The sequence below is a fragment of the Mesoplodon densirostris genome, chromosome 4 (assembly GCF_025265405.1).
Source record: "Mesoplodon densirostris isolate mMesDen1 chromosome 4, mMesDen1 primary haplotype, whole genome shotgun sequence".
In the NCBI taxonomy this organism is placed as follows: domain Eukaryota; kingdom Metazoa; phylum Chordata; class Mammalia; order Artiodactyla; family Ziphiidae; genus Mesoplodon; species Mesoplodon densirostris.
The window spans coordinates 95,628,289-95,648,148 of record NC_082664.1 but is presented as its reverse complement, the minus strand read 5'-3'; the positions used below and the strand labels follow the sequence as shown (position 1 = coordinate 95,648,148).

General features: G+C 35.4%; 1 protein-coding gene across 4 annotated transcripts in view; it reads right to left on the bottom strand.

The window, feature by feature from the left end:
* Positions 1–19,860, bottom strand: part of AP4E1 (adaptor related protein complex 4 subunit epsilon 1) — a 72,618-nt gene that overhangs the window by 37,229 nt on the left and 15,529 nt on the right. For 3 of the 4 annotated variants that reach the window (XM_060096835.1, XM_060096838.1, XM_060096836.1), the window contains 7 exons: positions 19,021–19,187; positions 15,525–15,598; positions 8,986–9,108; positions 8,774–8,883; positions 4,867–5,006; positions 3,710–3,822; positions 3,484–3,602 (listed from right to left, as the gene is read on the bottom strand). In XM_060096835.1, the coding sequence (XP_059952818.1) occupies positions 3,484–3,602; positions 3,710–3,822; positions 4,867–5,006; positions 8,774–8,883; positions 8,986–9,108; positions 15,525–15,598; positions 19,021–19,187 (846 nt within the window). The remainder of the gene's footprint in view (positions 1–3,483; positions 3,603–3,709; positions 3,823–4,866; positions 5,007–8,773; positions 8,884–8,985; positions 9,109–15,524; positions 15,599–19,020; positions 19,188–19,860) is intronic. The other variant, XM_060096837.1, reaches the window with a different exon arrangement.

Below are 19,860 nucleotides of genomic sequence, written 5' to 3'. Positions count from 1 at the left end.
AATGTAAGACATGAGACATACAACTCCTAGAAAAGAACACTCTTTGACATAAATCGTAGCAATATTTTCTTGGATCTGTCTCCTAAGGCAAAAATAAACAAATGGTATGCAATTAAACTTAAAAGCTTTTTGCACAGTAAAGGAAACCATCAACAAAATGAAAGATAACCCTCATAATGCTAGAAAATATTTGTAAATAATGCAACCAACAAGGGCTTAATTTCCAAAATATACAAACAGCTCACACGACTCAATATCAAAAGAACAAACAGCCCAATGAAAAAACAGGCAGAAGACCTGAACAGACATTTTTCCAAAGAAGACATACAGATGGCTAACAGGCACATGAAAAGATGCTCAACATCACTGATTATTAGAGAAAAGCAAATCAAAACCACAATGAGATACCACCTCACACCTGTGAGAATGACTATGATCAAAAAGTCTACAAATAACAAATGCTGGAGAGGGTGTGGAGACAAGGGAACCTTCCTATATGGTTGGTGGGAATTTAAATTGGTGTAGCCACTATGGAAGACAGTACGGAGGTTTCTTAAAAAAATAAAAAGTAGAGTTGCCATATGATCCAGCAATCTCACTCCTGAGCATATACCTGGAGAAAACTATAATTTGAAAAGGTACATGCCTCTAGTGATCATAGCAGCATTATTTACAACAGCCAAGACAAAGAAACAACCTAAAATGCCCGTCAACATATTGAATGGATAAAGAAGATGTGGTATATATACACAATAGAATACTACTCACCTATAAAAAAGAATGAAATAATGTCATTTGCAGCAACATGGGTGGACCTAGAAATGTCATACTAAGTGAAGTCAAAGAGAAAGACAAACACCATATGATATCACTTATATGTGGAATCTAAAATATGATACAAATGAACTTATCTACAAAAGGGAAACAGACTCACAGACATAGAAAACAAACTTATGGTTACCAAAGGAGAAAGGGGTTGGGGGAGGGATAAATTAGGAATTTGGGATTAGCAGATACAAACTACTATATATAAAATGGATAAACAACAATGTCCTACTGTGTAGCACAGGGAACTATATTCAAAATCTTGTACTACACCATAATGGAAAAGAACATGAAAAAGAGTATGTACATATATGTATAATTGAATCACTTTGCTGTACACCAGAAACTAACACATGCTGTAAATCAACTATACTTCAATAAAATAAAATAAAATAAAATCAAAAGAAGAAGAAAACAAACTAGTGGTTACCAGTGGAGAGAGGGAAGGGGAAGGGGCAAGTCAGGGGTAAGGGATTAAGAGACACAAACTACTATGTATAAAATAGATAAGCAACAAGGATATACTGTATAGTACAGGAAATTATACCCATTATCTTGTAATAATCAATAATGGAATATAATCAGCAAAAATAATGAATCACCATGCTGTACACCTGAAACTAATATAATATTGTAATCAGCTATACTTCAATTAAAAAAAAAGATTTTGAAGTTTCTCCTGAATTTGTATCACTTTGCACCACCATAAAGTTGAAAAATCATAAGCTTAACCATCTTAAATCAGGGACCATCTGTACCTAAGTATAAATCTAACAAAACAGGTACAGGATTTGTATGCTGTAGAAAGAGAAACACTCTAAATATACGAACATATCATGTTCATGGAGGAAAATATAAATGGCCACCAAATACAACAATCAATTTAGGCAAGGATTATCAATGCTAAAACCATTGATGAAAGAGAGTTGAAGAACAGATGCTCACAAAGTCTCACAGAATCACCTCACAGATTAATAGTTCTAAATTAGTAAGGAGAAACAGCACCTTTACAATGGCGAGAACCTTTACAAAGGTCACCATCTTAACCAAAGAAATTTACTATCACCAATAATTGGAGGAACTGGCATTATATGCATCCTGATACAATGCAGTGAGAAATACATATTGACAATGTAGTATTCTTGCTAAAAATGTTTAACTGAATCAGAAATAGTCCATTTCAGAATGCTGGACATTCTGCAAGTCAACAGTATTCATCCAAAAAAATCAATGTCATGAAAACAAAAAGAAACTGAGCATCACTGTAAAATAAGAGAGGCTAAAAGGCATAACTAAATGCAATTTGTGAATCTTAACCTGATATGGGATTGGGAGGAGTAGAAAAATAGTCATAAGAGACATTTTTTGGACAACTGGATAAGTCTGAATATGGACTGTATATTGGGTGATATTAATGAATTAAGGTCATATTTCTTAGGTGCAATAATGGTTTTATGGTTATCTAGAACATCACTCTTGGAAGATTCACACTGAATTTTTTATAGGGTAAGTGTCATGAGGTCTGCAACTCAATTTTAAATGGCTCAACAAAACAAACTGTATATAGGTAGACCTAGCTATAGATATAGATGTATTGGGTTGGCCAAAAAGTTCGTTCGGGTTTTTCCATAGGATCTTACGGAACCAAATAGATACAGTAAAGCAAAGGTGGTTAAAAATATTAACTGGGAATCTAGGTGAAAAGTATAGGGGTATTTATTATGCCATTTTTTCAACTTTCCTATAGATTAGAAAAGAATTCTTTAATAAAAGTCTGGGTAAAATTATGGTTAACATGCTAACATTTGGCAAAACCATAAAATATTCAAGTGTGAATATCCTATGACCCAGAGCTGCACTTCTCCAAATCTCCCCCTAAAGAAATGCTCACTCATATGCACAAGAAAGAATATACAAAGGTGACAGGATGTATACGATTACGTAGGTTTATATAACATAAAACTGTGACCTTGTTTTGCAGAGATGATCTCCTTGCTGGCTCTGATGAAGCAAGCAGCCATGTTGGGAGGCCCACCTGGCAAGAAACTGAGGGCAGCTCTTGGAGCTAAGGGCAGGCAACAGTCAACAGTCTGAACCTCAAACCCTCAGTCTTACACCTGCAAAAAACTGATTTCTGCCAACAACCACATGTGAGCTTGGAAAGAGATCCTTTACTAATCAAGCTTCAGATGAAACAGCAGCCCCAAGTGACACATTGATTGCAACCCTGAAAGACCTTAAGCAGAGAACCCATGCCTGGACTCCTAACCCACAGAAACTGTGAGATAACAAATGTATGTTGCTTTAAGTTTGTGGTAACGTTATTATGCAGCAATAGAAAGCTAACACAGCACAGATATATGAGTATTCACATATTCAAAAATAGATTCACATAGAAAACACAACAAATGCATTGTAGACACAGACAGGCATCTAAATAAATACCCATATTTAAAAGACTAGTCAAGTGAGATGGCAGAGAGAATGAATAGATAAGGAAATAGTTAAGTGATAGAAGGTAGCCACTGGGAAAGAAAATTGACAGCTGAAGGAGTTAACTGAGTAGAACTGAATTATTTCTGAAGAAATATATTATTAGTATTTGACTTTATAAAAAATAATATTATAAACATTTATGATTCAATGTACTTTGCTCACCCAACTCATAACTTGAAGAAATCTCTGTGGGTAGAACACATTTTCCACATCTAGTAAAGTGAAATAAGACTGAACTGCATAGAGCCTTAATTGTTGATTTTCTGTTTCATCATCAAAACCTACAAAGAAATTAATATACCATTTTAATTTCTACTAAATTCTCTAAGGACTCTGTAATAAAAACATTTAATTTTAAAATCTTTGCAGAATGCAATAGTTTACTAACCTTCTGCTAGCAGTCTCAGAAAGTTATTGAGAATATCAGGATGCATAACATCTCCTCCCACTGAAAATACAGCATTCATTGTCTGAATAAACCATGCATTATCAGGAGCATATGTGTCCACAGTGTTAAGAACAAGTACACTTCCAAATGCCACTTATTAAAATTATCCTTTCTGTATAAATCTTAAAAAAAAATAACCCTCAATTCATCCTAGTTTGGCATTTATACCTTTAACTTCTGCCAATAAATTGTTCTATACTCAAGTTTTATGTAAAATAGGTGCTCAGTAAAAGCTTACTGAATAAACTTAATAAACCGGTTCATGTTGCTTTATCTAGCACCATATATTGCACATAACAGGTGTCCAATAAATAACTGTGCAATAATTGAAAGAAATGTTCCAGCTAACTATGGACAAAAACATAATGGAAAATGATATGCACTTCATAAGCTAAATGTTGTGACATGTCTATCTGAACAAGTTGTTGACCCTCTTTTCTAATCTGTTCCTCTTCAGTTCTAAAATTCTATCATTCTGCTGGCCAGAGCTATAGCACTGGTTAGGACAAAACTATACTTAAGCAATTTCCAAGATACTTTGATCAGCACTATTCATTCATTCAATCTTAGATTTAAACAACAGACATCTTAAAAAGAATGATGAGTAACCTCGTGACCTGCAAAGTTCCTTTGACTTTTAAAAAACAAATGTGAAGAAAAGTAACATGTGAATGGAGTTGCCAACTACTTTACTGTGACAATTCCCAGTATAAACAGTGGTGTAAAGGATAAATTTTAGCATCCTGATCCCCTCAACAATCCACTGAAAACAACAAGAACTTTTACTCAGGAAAGAAACTGAGTAGGAAGTAAAGTCAACGACAAGGAGGGACTCTAAGAGGAATCAGACAGAGATTCCTGTATGCTCCTGCTGATAATACTGACCAATGGAATAAAAAGAACCAGGAAAAAAGTCATCCCCTACAAAGTCTACACAAATTCTTGCTTTTGACAACAAGAGAGGATTGAATATCAGGAATGGAAGATTCTGCTGGGCCTCTGAACTCAACCTGCAAGTGACCATGTCTAGACCAATTATTTTAAAGTCACTGTGTAACTAAAGGTATTTTATGACTCATGGTCCAAACAAAGGATATTTCTCAGCCAGCTCAGCTATTTTGCCAACCAAATTGACAATAATATATTCTTCTTTGCTCTGATGTAAATATTCAAGCATTTTCTGGACAATCACTGTTATATTCTGTGCATTAGTAATTCTGTAAAGAAGTTCCAGAGTCTATTTAAGAAAGAAAAATAAAAATAGTATTATAAAACTATGCATAACAAATAAATACTGTAACATATAGGTGTATAACAGTTGATTCTTCCACTTTTATGTAGCTCTACTGGACAGTTAATAGGTGCTCAAGAAATGCACATTTTAACTGAACAGAACTTAAGACAGGTAAGACTACTGTCAAAAAAAAAAAAAGAATTATAATCAATTCCAAAGTCTAAAAGCTTTCTATTGATATAGATAATAATCATCTGACATCTCTACATGACAGGCCATGTAAAGATTAAAAAGTTAAAAGGTTAATAATCTATTTTCTAAAAATGTAACAGCTTCTTAAACCTACATTACTTATGCCTGTGTGCTATGCATGTGCGCGTGTGTGTGTATACATGCATACACATATAAAAACCCAGTCTTGCAAAATGCTTTTTCCACACTACCCGAACAACAGAAAACCACACTTGAATGGATTTGTCAGCTAAGGGCAAATGGTCTCTAATGGATGGATAAGGTAGTGCAAGCACTTCAAACCCCAGCAAGGCCTACGTTCAGAATCTCCGGTATCAAGGAAGAACCATTTTACAGCTTTCTCAGTGATGAGGCATATACCTCTTGCTGCCTGAAGTAAGACGAAGGAAGACCAGTACCAGAGTAAGCTCCCATTTGGCTGGCTTTCTGAGGCCCTACATCAGGGTTTTAAAAATATCATAGTTCCCAGAAATCAGTATGAGACAAACGGCAATAATGAGAAAGCATCATTTACTGGCATTTCAGGAGCAACAATATTAGCTGCAGGAGAATTTCCACATATCCTTCTCATCAAACTTGTTCATCTACTTTAGGGTTCTTTCTAATTTTTCAGTCCTTATACCCAGGACTTCAAGTACAAAGGACAACAGATTTTGAATTTTTTTTAACTGTTCCAGTTAATCCTTAACACCATTTAAAATCTATAAATACATAGGTTCCCCATGTATTTATAGCTTTCAACCTATGAAGCTGCTTCAGACATGCTTCCTGTAGACTCTATATGTCACGTATTTTAAGATAATCTACACCAAATTTACTTCCTACTCTAAGACCATGAAATTTAGCATTTCAGGACTGAATGGGGACTGGTATTATGAACTGCATGGCTAGAGGTCTTTTCTGGTAACTCCTTCTTGCCTTCTTTTTCCCTGCTATGAAAGAAAAGTGATAAAATCAGGTAAAAGGGAATCCCAGCCCCAAGCAACAGGTCACTCCATACCCCAGGACCAAAGTTCTTGCCATATAGTTACTGATGGAGGTTAGAAGTGACAGTGGCATCGAGGAGACAGTACTGCAGTGCCTTCTTGGGGCACCACTGATACTCAGTACACTTCCCCAAAAATTCAAGCTACTTTTCTCACTACAGATCAGACTTCATAATTTTAAAAGTTGTCTAGTTTCCCTTTGACCCTCATTTTTAAATGAGATCCCAATAAATAAATACAGCAATAAGAAAACTGTATCTAAGTCAACCGTGTTCAATTTAGTACTTAACCACACAAAGAAAATGCATGCTCTATGTCTATTCAAAGTGGAAGAGCAATATAATTATTTGTTACTGTCCCTTGGCATCTTCTCATTTTTCTACAATGTCCACACATAGAAATTACCACATCTGTAAACTTCCTGGATTCATTCAACGCAGGTAACAATTTTCAGAAGATTAAAAATATGAATGCAAAAAATACATATGTATATATATGCAGATGGCAATTTCTTGAAAATATTATTTCAAAAATAGTTCTAAAATTCAAAATTCGTAATCTTATATTTTAAAAATTATAGTTGTTTAATGTAATACAGCGTTCTCTCAATAAACTACTTTTAATGCACTGCTTTTAAGTAATTTAGATGTTTAGTAGATTCTTTTTTTTTTTTTTTTTTTTTTTTTTTGCGGTATGCGGGCCTCTCACTGTTGTGGCCTCCCCCGTTGCGGAGCACAGGCTCCGGACGCGCAGGCTCCGGATGCGCAGGCTCAGCGGCCATGGCTCACGGGCCCAGCCGCTCCGCGGCATATGGGATCCTCCCAGACCGGGGCACGAACCCGTATCCCCTGCATCGGCAGGCGGACTCTCAACCACTTGCGCCACCAGGGAGGCCCAGTAGATTCTTTTTATCTTTATTATTTTTAAAATCAGAAATAAAACTATCTGCTCTTCTTACCTAGGTCCCATATACCATTTTTTTTTTTTTTTTTTTTTTTTTGCAGTACGTGGGCCTGTGCTCCAGACGCGCAGGCTCAGCAGCCATGGCTCACGGGCCCAGCCACTCCGCGACATGTGGGATCTTCCCGGACCGGGGCACGAACCCGTGTCCCCTGCATCAGCAGGCGGACCCTCAACCACTGTGCCACCAGGGAAGCCCCCATATACCATTTTAAATGAAGGTATAGAGTGATTCTCTACATGAGAATTAACAGATATATCTACATGGACACCCAAGTAGATACTGAAGCAATTTTATAAAAGGAAAAAGTTGAAAAAAATTAAGTAAATTATACAACTTTCCTTCCAAAAAGTTCAAAACATTTTAGGGATATCTTTATTAACTCTTTCAACATTCCTACATATTCAATAGGGACTGCATTAGCCTAGTTTATAGATGTTAATAATGGAAAAAATTAATCATCATAAATTACTTCTTAAAACTGTACTAATAAGAAGACCTGGGAATAAAATTCAGGTCTCCGATTGATACAATTCTTGGACCAAAAAGATATTAATGAATCCTATACAGGTAACTGGACCTAACTCCTCCAACTCTTAATTTATTTTTTTTATTATTATTTTTTAAGAGTGTTCTTGTCTTGACAGCTTTTGTTTCATTTTCTATTTTATTTATTTTTAAAACTTATTTATTTATTTTTATTTTTGGCTGTGTTGGGTCTTCGTTGCTGCGTGCGGGCTTTCTCTACTTGCGGCGAGCAGGGGCCACTCTTTGTTGCGGTGCGCAGGCTTCTCATTGTGGTGGCTTCTCCTGTTGTGGAGCATGGGCTCTAGGTGCATGGGCTTCAGTAGATGCAGCACGTGGGCTCAGTAGCTGTGGCTTGTGGGCTCTAGAGCACAGGCTCAGTAGTTGTGACGCATGGGTTTAGTTGCTCTGCAGCATGTGGGATCTTCCCGGACCAGGGCTCCCCTGCATTGGCAGGAGGATTCTTAACCACTGCGTCACCAGGGAAGCCCAACTCATAATTTAAAACCATTCTTGTCACAGACATAGAGGATGGACTTGAGGACACAGGGAGGGGGAAGGGTAAGCTGGGACGAAGTGATAGAGTGGCATGGACTTATATACACTACCAAATGTGAAATAGATAGCTAGTGGGAAGCAGCTGCATAGCACAGGGAGGCCAGCTCAGTGCTTTGTGACCACCTAGAGGAGTGGGATAGGGAGGGTGGGAGGGAGAGGCAAGATGGAGGAGAAATGGGGATATATGTATATGTATAGCTGATTCATTTGGTTATAAAGCAGAAACTAACACACCATTGTAAAGCAATTATACTCCAATAAAGATGTTTTCAAAAAATAAAAAAATAAAACCATTCTTGTAATTACTGACACAAGTGCTTTTTAGAAAAGTTCCTTAAACTTCAATAGAAAGAATAAAATGCACTCAAAAGTTAAAATACACACTGTGCACATACAAACTGCCCACCATTTTAATCTCTCTCCATAATACCAACAAAAAGTTTAAAAATTGTAACACTTCATATACATTACTCAAAATACCAGTTTACCTCTCTTTTAATAATGGGATCAGGATGGTCTAAGCATTCAATTATTGTCATCTGGTGCTGAAGAGCCAGAGTGGGATCCTGTTGGATAACATAGGTAAGAGCCTTCAATCCTAGAAGCAAAGATTACATTATAGAAAGTGACATAAAACAAATACCCAGCAAATTTCAAAAACTCTCTTGGTAATTTCCATCAAAAGAACCAATCATCTTACCTAAATATTTGAGATTTATTTTAGGTGACAAAACAAATTTTCCAATGCACTTGGCAGCCTTCTCAAGTAATTCCGATTTAGGATAAATAGAATAGACTGTATGTACACATTCAAACAGAATAGCTACAGAAATAAAATATTATAATGTCAGGGATCATATTAAGGCATAATAAAACAATACATCTGTGTAGAACTCCTAATAAAACAAACTAATTGGAAGGTCAGTTTTAGTCAAAAATCTTACTTATGGACATTTTTCAAAGATAAGAACTTTACTGTTTTCAGGCTTTATACAGTTGTTAGGATTACGTTACCACAGTACAATTTAAAGAGAATGATATATATTAATAGATAAGAATGATATATTCAGTCATGCAACAAGTATTTTCTGAAACTTCCCATGAGCCAGACATTGTTCTACTAGTATGGATACAGCGGTGACAAAAACCCCTGCCCTCAAGGAAATCACATTCTAACGGACACATAAGTAATACACTCATTGTTCCTATATAAATAGATACTTCCAACACTCCTTAAATGCTTCAAAATAATTTATTCTTAGGCAGTTTCTACCACTTTTACACAGAAACTGTTTATGTAGTTTATTTCAGTGTGGTTTATGTCAACATAATCATTTCAGGATGCTCTAGCATTTATTTCAAAATAGGGCCGCTACTCAAAAATCTTCATACCACTTTTTAACAATTAACCTCCAAGGATACAGAAAATCTACTGAACATCTTAATAGTGTTCAAACTTGATTTTCTAGTCTCATCAAAGATCTGATAACTATAATAGATGATCAAAGTGGATACTAAAAATTTTTTCAAACTCTCTTAAAGAGCATAAGTCAAAGAGCTGGAGCTTCGCCATGGTAAAGAAGAATCATTTAGGCACCACTAAGTCCTGCATGTCCTGTGGAATCACAGAATGAGAAGTGAGACAGAATCAGCAGACTTAAAAACAGTTCTACTATATAGTTGAAGCATATTGTGTCTTTGATAGAATCACTCCTGCTCTTTTTCCAAAAGCTTAAAACGTAACAATCAAACATTTGTGTACAGGATATAAGATAGATCCTGAATATTCAACTAACTATGTTTTACACTGCTAAGCTGTCTATCAATTGATACACATATAAATTTCTGGTAAAAAGCTTTACATAAATAAATACTTTCTAAAGAAGGAGAAAGAAAAGAAATCAGAAGGAAAGATTTTTAAGAAATAAACAACTCTTTAAGAAGGGAACTGACTTTAATTAAAGGAAAACCTAGAAAGTAAGTCAATTGAACCTAAAAAGATACTTTATATATCCAGATGTTATGCTGTAAAAAGTCTTTACTCTGTGCTATGAGAAAAGCTGATTTTATGACTTCACGAAATAAACAGAGAGAGCCTTAGTCAACTAACTTAACTAATCAACTAAGGCAGGAGTAGGCAACACATAATTAAACACAGCCCTCAGCCTATCTTTGTAAGCTGTGAACTAAAAATGATTTTTACATTTTTTGAGATATAACTGACATATAAAATTATTACTTTTAGGTATACAATTACATTTTTAAAGGTTTAAAATAAACAAAGGAGAATATATGACAAAAACCTATTATGACCGACACCAAACCTAAAATATTTATTATCTAGCCCCCTTTTCAGAAAAAGTTTGCCAAACCCTGAACAAATGTGCTAGTCCTAAGTAAGATTAAAAATGATGATGTTCCATTTTCTATCATAACTGACATATTTTCCTTTATGGATTTCTACCATTTAGAGCTCTCCTATCAAGATGTTTTACTGACAACAAAAGCTTCTCATTACCTATCTAAAACCTAAACTTTTATATTTAGATGCTCATAAGATTTCTGAAAAGCTAGTTTAGGTAAAATTAATAGTTCAAAAATTGCACTTATTAGTCAGCCTAGGCATAAAGGAGCTGAAATGAACTTAATAGGTTTTTTAAATTATTTTTAAATAATGTAGAGGCTAATAGCCTTTATTCTCCAACTCTACAAAAGTCTAAGTCCATAAATGAAAAAGCAATTACTCTGCTGTCTCCTCACTGCAGTGGTTAAAAGAATACAGTAAGTCCCCTACATATGAACCTTCAAGTTGCAAACTTTCAAAGATATGAATGTGTCCCTGTATGCCAGCGGTTGTACTGTACTACTGTACTTTTCAAGGTACTGTACTGTAAGATTAAAAATGCTTTATTTATTTTTGTGTTTGTTTTTTATGTATTATTTGTGTGAAAGTGTTATAAACCTATTAACAGTACAGTACTATATAGCCAACTGTGTTGGTTGAGTACCTAGGTTAACTTTGTCGGACTTACGAACAAATTGGACTTACAAACGTGCTCTGGGAACGGAACTTGTTTGTATGTAGGGGACTTGCTGTAGAGCCTCTAAGGATTTCTAAAGGTAAAATGCATCGTGGAGCTTTGTTTACTCTTCCAGAGGAAGCCAGGTCCTAATCAAAATACCATCAAGTAAAAAATTAACAAATTAAAAATTAGTAACATTCTAACATTTGTGACGCTGTGATTTTATCATAGATATTTTGGGTAGGATTATGCACAAAATGTGAAGAAGTTCTACTGACACTGTATCCTTCAGACTTTACTTTCATTTTAAATAACTACTGTCACCACTCTGGCAGGGAGATGCGGGTACCATGCAATGAGGGTGGCAGTCCAGATTCTCCGCTCTGCCTCCTTTAACACTTAGAGAGGCAGGGGATGCTGGTTCCTTCTGGATGGGGGATGGAAGTACCCTGCCTGGAAGAGGGAGGGGTACCCCGTTACTGCTCCCTATACGACCTGCATTGAGATTAAGGGGGTGGCCCTGGTATACGTGACCAGTTTAAAAGCCCTAACTCGTCACTAGGCTTCTTCTAATGCCACTTCAGGAAAGATGGGAGGGCTACCTCATTATTCCCTACTCCTGGATAATGTGAAATCCAGGCTTCCCACATCATCTCCACTGGCAATGCCAGGGAGGGTACCCCTTAATACGTGGCAGGGATGAAACTGCAGCTGCCCCTCTTGGTCTTCACCACTAGCCCCATGGGAGGGTTGGGGCACCTCATTGTATCTGGTGAGGGTGGAAATCTTGACTCTCCATTCAGCCTCTGCCGCTGTGGGCGGTCCAGTTTTTTCTGTGTGATGCTTGACGGTAATAGAAGAGCTATTGTCTAAAAGTTTTCTGTCTTGCTAGTTTGCCCTTTTTCCCTTAGTCCTTTGGCTAGAGAGCAGGCTTTTTTCAGGGCATTTTTGTCTGCACCTGTTGGCATTTTCAGACTGCTGGCTCTTCAGTACCCAGTCTGGGGTATATGAGGCAAAAAGAAAGCCCAGGGTACTCACCTTGGTGTTGTTCATTGAATGCAAAGGTCCCTAACCAGTGTACCTTCATTTATCCACCTTTCAGAGTCTTATATGTTTATTTTACATATAATGTCCAGAGTTTTTAGGTGTACTTAGTGGGAAAAGTACTTCTATCTACTTTTGATGGTTCTATCCCTTATACTCCATTTTATGGAATTCTCCCAATTTACCAAATATTTTATTAAAAATGTCTTTCTCATCTTATCAGTACCCTGCCCAAAACTATTCCATACCTCCAGATGTACACAGTATAAAGTTCCTTTGGCTGCCATGGGAGGACCTCCACAGTATGGGCTTCCCACTGCTTCCACTATGAACTGTCCAAACAGGCTGGCAAGTCACTGTTCTCTGAAACTGTTTTAAACACACCCATTTCTGCACCTTCTCTCATGTTCCCTCTGCCTTAGAACCACTTTTAACCTCCCTTCTGGCTATCTTAATCCTATCTTTCAAGGTCCTATTACATCGATAAATCTTTATGTGCCCTGAAGCCCAGAGTGATCTTTATCGCCTCTGGATTCCTGTAATATTTATTGACTTTATCTCCCCTTTGCATTCTGCCTTATACTGATATTATGCTTTCATAAATAAGTTATCTTCTCCATTATACTGTAAATTCTTTGAAGGCAAAGATTATATTTAATACTTCTTCATATCCTCTACATCACTTTATGCAATGTCTGGCACATAGCAGATACTCAGTAAATGCCTCTGATGTGATTTATTTCTTGATTTGACACTAAGGTAAGTTATAATAATGAAACTTTCATAAGAATACAGTTTAAAAAATATTAAGACTGAAACCCAATAAGATAACTGATAAAAGTAAAATAACTTTCTCTTCTTTTAATTCAATTAAAACATATTACTCACTGATTAATCCAGTGCCAGATACTGGGATATGCTGGCCAATAAGACAGACACAGTCCCTGCCCTTATGAAGTTTATAATTTAAAATTCACATTTTTAAGTAATAAGATATTTATATTAGGTTTACTAGAGAACACTCTACCATTCATAAACTCACTGTAAGCTATAAACTGTATCAGTACAAATACGGGGGGAAATGTAGAACAAACAGAAGATAAATAAAGGAAAAAAGGGAAACAACAGAAACTATAAGTTTCTCTGGCAAGGTGAAACACTGGACTGACAGACTACAAAGAAATAACTTTTTGGCATTGGTCCCAGCAATCTTAATAAAAGAAGGATGTCCTAACGGAGAACATTAAAAAATATTTCCTCAGGTGTACAGTATTCTCTAAATCGAAAGTAGTAACAGTGGTTATCTCCAGGAGCGGGAACTGGGTGGTGGGTCATAAGGGTCAAAGGGACACTTAATGTTCACTGTACACTCTTTTGTACCTTTTGAATTTTGAACGATGTGCATATATTACCTATTCAAAAAAATTTAAAAATTAAAGCTGAAATGTCAGTTACTGAAAGAAAAAAACAACTTTCTGCAAGGAAAAAAAGCAGACAATTGATTTTAAACAGAATTCCTTGAGAGCCTTTCAAACCCTTATCCTAGAGCATGATTATATCTCAAGCAAAACTTTTTAATTTACTTTAGCTGCCTCCAAAGATTCTGACACTACTCTGGATACACTGACAGCTCCTAGCCAAACCACCTGCCTCAATAATGATCATCCTTATCTCTGGCACCTTATTCTTCTCATTATATAGCAGGATCCTAGATGTTGTCAACTATTCATTTTACTATACACTTATAAGGGCAGGGCCTGTGTCTACCTTATTCTTCCCTTAAGCTCCCACACTTAGCATGGAGGAATACATTAAGTCAATCAACTCTTTCCTCAATCTGTACCTAGTTTACAAATTAAATTTTTGTTTTGTAGGCATTCAATAAATACTGGCTGAACAAATGCATACACACTTATTACCTTAATTACCATTTATACACGCAAAACATAAATCTATCCTTCAAAATTTACTATCCCAATTCACTACCACATGCATTATTTTTTCCATACTAGTCTTATGCATGCAATCCTTTCTTTTCATTCCTACTGCATTTTTGTCAAGCACTTTTATTAAACTAGTTCAATTTCTGCCCTCTAGTCTACTCTGCACTTCTACAACCATTGTTCTTAAAGTTCCACAGTTTACCATTGTCTGAAAGAACAAGTAACGCTCTCCATCCCCTACTTCACGGTATTTTACCAGATTAAGAAATGACTTCTCATTTGAGTTATACCTCTCAATACCTCTTCTACTGCCCTTCTCCATACCAGGTGAGATTCAAACTGTTTTACTTCTATCCTTTAAATATCTCCAAATATCCCAATTTCTTCAACGAGCTTTTTCAGGCTGATCAATAAAGAACTAAGAGTTCTTCCCTCTGGCTATTAAGACTGGAAGGTTTTTTGGTTACTTTTCTCAGTTCTTCTCCCTCCTCCCCCATTTTACTCTTGTCTCTTATCACTAAATTACTTTGTAAAATTGTATTTAACATAAATACCTATTGTCTCTTCATTAAAAAGTACATTATTCCACATCTATATATTCTTATCTATGTCGTACTCAACCGTCAGTTATCTTCTTAAATATCACTTTTTCAGAAGAGGCTTCTTTGTTCTCCCTCTAATCTAAGACTAGCTGCTGTTTTCTCCAGAGTACCTTGTAAATTCATTTCTGTAACATTTCTAGTACCTTTCCATCTATCTATCTAGGCTGTAAGCTCAATGATAATATTATTTTATTCACGACTGTATTCCAAGCATCTTTCACAGGGTCCGATAAATAACAAAAACTTAAGAAATGTTTGGTGACTAGTTGACTGATTCTTTCATTTAAGAACTGTCTTAAGTATGGAATGGACCTACTAGGTTATCTTCACAGTCAATTAGATGCTTGATGGACATTTTCAATACAGAGACAATTTCTCTTTAAAAATAAAGACTTAAAAAGAGAGACAATTATAATAGTCAATTTAGGTCAACATTTAAACAATGGCGTAATTTCAAATTATTTCTATTAGTTATTCAATGCTTCCAGTGAAAAATAATAATCCCAAAACCACCTTAAAAATTAACATTTAAAATTCTATTGAAATTTAGAATATTCTAACACAGATTTAGCTATAATACTGAAAACATTATTAGTCATTAGAGAAGCATTTACATATGTTACCTACCATATGTGACATTGTGATTTAACTCAGCTCTTCGTAAGGATTCATCGAGAACATCATACATTAATTCACTTGTCCTGTTTAAAAGATATTTTATTTGCAGCAGAATTATAGTATTATAACCCAATAAAACATAGTTTTTCAAACTTCTCTCTCTTTAAAACTGAGGATCTACAGAAAAGAAGTGAAAGAAATTCATTTTATGAATTGGGAATTTCACTTCTTAAAGATTCCATTTGTTCTTTTTCATGAGTTTAACTTCCTGCTTTATCAAAGCTGACTAGTCAATGAAGAGATAAGTCAATCAACTCTTTCCTCAATCTGTACCTACTTTACAAATAAAGTTTTTGTTTGGTTGAACATGCTATCTTTTATAATTTTCTTCGTAATATAATATTTCTACCTGTTTAAAGTTACTACACTAATACTTCACATAACCAGATTACTCCAGACAGTATATTATCTGTATTTCAAACACTTAGTTTTTAAAAAATATTCAAATACTAGTCTTTCTTTGAGCAGTACCAGGTTCATCAGAAAGAAAATTTTAACTTTCATTTATGTTAAATATAAAGAAATTATATTATATGGAATTAACAGATTAATACCATTCCTATATCTTTATGGTCACTGATTACAGTTATAGTTACTGGGTTGAGGTGGATACTATACAAAAATGCAGTGTTTTATAGAGCCCTAGCACTCTGCCACCAAGCCTTTTCTCCAAGGAAATGTCCTCTCCAAGAGGCCAATGTGAAAACTATGGCTTCTCAGCTGATATTTTTGTATGTTTTGTAAACTCAAAAAGCAATAATAAAAAAAAGCACCATCAACACAGAATACCCAGGGACTTCCCTGGCAGTCCAGTGGTTAAGACTCCACGCTTCCAATGCAGGGGGCGTGGTTTCAATCCCTGGTTGGGGAACTAAGACCCCATAGGTCACATGGCATAGGCAAAAAAAAAAGTAAACAAACAAACAAACAAAAAAAACCCCAACCCATAGAATACACAGTTGTTTTTTGCAGAGAAACTACACTATAAAACAAACAAAAAGATGAAAATAATCTGGGGCTATAAAAATTACATATCATGTATGTTACAACTTTCTCATAAAATGTCTTTTTTTCCAAATATACAGCTGTAAAACTCAATATGAGATGCATGTACTTCTATTGCATCTTAACTAAAGTATAAAATATCCAGTGAGAATCCAGAACCATATCCTAAAATTCCTCATTTTATTATGTAAGCATTTCTTCCACAGACAACAACCATATAGTAGACATTACAAATCCTTCCCTCCCCAAATTTGGTAATACTACACTTAGATTATGGTACAGTTGCCCAATTTTAAAAGCCAATGTCTGGCATAAGAGTCATAATTAACCACATGAAATGTGGAAACATTTGCAGACATGATTGAGCTAAATGTTAATAACCTAAGAAGCAGAATGCTATAAAACACAAGAAAATATTCAAACAATAGATATAAAAGACCATAAATATAAGAGATTTTTCCAGTAAGTTAATTCTTTCAATTAAATACATTAGAATCCTGTTATAAAATAACTTAACATTTTTACTTTGCCACATTGAGCTAATCATAACTTAAGAAATATATGTTAAAATAAAATCTTATTAGAGTTGGAACAACAAAGGAGGGAACGAACATTCTAATGTTCCATAACATTGTATGAGAGTTCTACTCTTTATTCATTTAATTAAGCCTAATTTCTATTCAACTGAGCTCTCTGAACTCTATTCAACATATTCATCTTTGTACATATTCTTCAAATTCATCCATGAAGGAAAGAAGGAAGACAGTGAGTTAATGAATTTAGTAAATTCACTAAATGCCTCCAAAGTTACTTCCTGACAACATATTATGGCATTAAATCCTTTTGGACCAGTAAGGTCTGAATGCATTACTATGAAATTCATGGTTTTGAAACAGAATTCTAGTGAATTCCAACTAGAGCTCCACAATAGGACAAACATTTCCAATGTGTGTGTCTGCTCCATCAACTACAGGTTTTCACCCTAGGTTTCAATCAAGGTTGAGATTCATAAACATAGAAAAAAGTAAAATAGCAACACCAAGAGTGATACAGCCCAGTTAGCGCTCATCAGGAGCTCACCAAAGACGGATGCTGACATGACGCTGAGGAGACATTACTAGGAGCAATAATAGCCTAGAGGACAATCCCTTAGTAAAGTGAGACTAAAGAATTAGCATATAGGAGTTCCCTGGTGGCGCAATGGTTAAGAATCCGCTTGCCAATGCTGGGGACACGGTTCGAACCCTGATCCGGGAAGATCCCACATGCCGCAGAGCAACTAAGCCCGTGCGCCACAACTACTGAGCCCGTGCTCCACAAGAGAAGCCACTGCAATGAGAAGCCCGTGCACCGCAACGAAGAGTAGCCCCCGGCTCGTGGCAGCTAGAGAAAAGCCCACACACAGCAACAAAGACCCAATGCAGCCAAAAATAAATAAAATTTTTAAAAAAGGATTAGCATATAAATGTACCCTACTGTATAAAACAAAACCACATCTCTAAAGTCAGAACCTGATTAATAATATTTTCTCAAGACAGAAACACATCAGGGGCTCAAGCCATGGTCCTTGCTCTCAAGGGGACTAAATCTAGTTGCTCTTGAACAGTTTAAAAAAATATTAAATAAAAATAACAGGTGTGCACACATGCTCACACAGAGAGAGAAAGAATGATAAAGCAAATACAAATAATTGATGAACAGAGGTAGAGAGAGCTCCCTGTACTATTCTTGGAATTTTTCTGTAAGCTTGAAAAACTACAACAAAATTAAAAGTTACAAAAATATATGTAACTGGAAAAGCACCCATAAAAAGTTTAATAAAATTATTGCCTAAAAGAGTAATTCAAACAAATGAATTGTTCCAATTAGAGCAACAGGGTAAGCAAACTATAGTCTGCATGTCTAATCTGTCCAGATGCCTGTTTTTTTATTGGCTACAGGCTAAGAATGGTTTTTACATTTTTAAGTGGTTGAAAAAAAATCAAAAGAATAATATTTCATGACACAAAAAGATTATATGAAATTCAAGTTTTTATGTCCTTAAAGAGTTTTTTTGGAACATAGCTGTGCTCATTTATTTACATATTATCTATGGCTGCTTTTGAGCTGTATACAACAGCAGAATTAAACGGTTGCAATAGACAACATATAGCCCACAAAGCCTGAAATATTTATCTGGCCCTTTATAAAAAAGTTTCCCAAGCCCCAAACTAGAATGGTTAAGAAAGTTTCACGGAACATATGGAGCTTCAAAGGTATCTTGCACCGTGAGTAGGACTGAGATAAGCAGAGAGCCAGGATTATCCCAGCAACCTGAATTTTTACACTTCTTATAGTGGCTTATTTATCACTATTAAGTCAATTAAGCATTGGGAGAAGCTGGTTTATCATGAAACCTCTAGATGACTAAAGCCTATCAAATTTACCTAGAATAGTTTACCTTTGATCATCTTTTCCTAGAAGTCCTAGTATTCTCAACAGCTGAATTTGTAACCATGGTGCTGGTACACTGTGGTAATTGAAATCTACAGGGAGTTTTCCTCCAACCACTTGCTTCAAAATTGTTACAAAACTCCCAGTCAAGTCTTTATATGCAGATGAATTCTCCTACATTCAAAAAACAAAGTAAAACAAAACAAAAAACTTTCTGTTAATAATAATGTCTTAAAAATAAAATAGACCTGATTGAAATGCCATATAGAATCTAACTTAATACATGCTCACTTAAGAAGTTTCATGTTCATATTTAAGGAAACAGTCCTCTAACTGTAATTTCTTCCACCATGAAACTCCTCTGGCTACCAGATCCAGAGCTGAATCATGCCCCAAAAAGCTTCCACCACTTCCTACTTCCTATACAGTTTAATCACATTTCCAAAGTTCTATAATTACATCTTAGAACCTTTAAAAGCTAGTATCAGCAATTAAAGCAAAAATTGAAAAGAACTGGCATACTGAAAAAAGCAGTAACACCTCTACTTTTGACGAAAACCAAGGTCTGTTTCCAATCTCTGAATTTTGTTTTCAAAAGACTTCTCATGTGATTGACCTAAATATGTTCCAGGTGGAAGAGCATAGCTAAAATTACTCAAGCATTTAAAACCCCCAAAATCAGTAAGCTTGCTTACCAAAAATTAATTAACTCTATAGTATTTAAACATATTTGTGATTCTGAATGAGTATGCCTTGATTATCTATCTGACTAATCTCCTGGACTGGGGAAATTTTTTTTTCATCTTATTTTTTTTAACTGAAGTGTAGTTAACATACAATACTATAT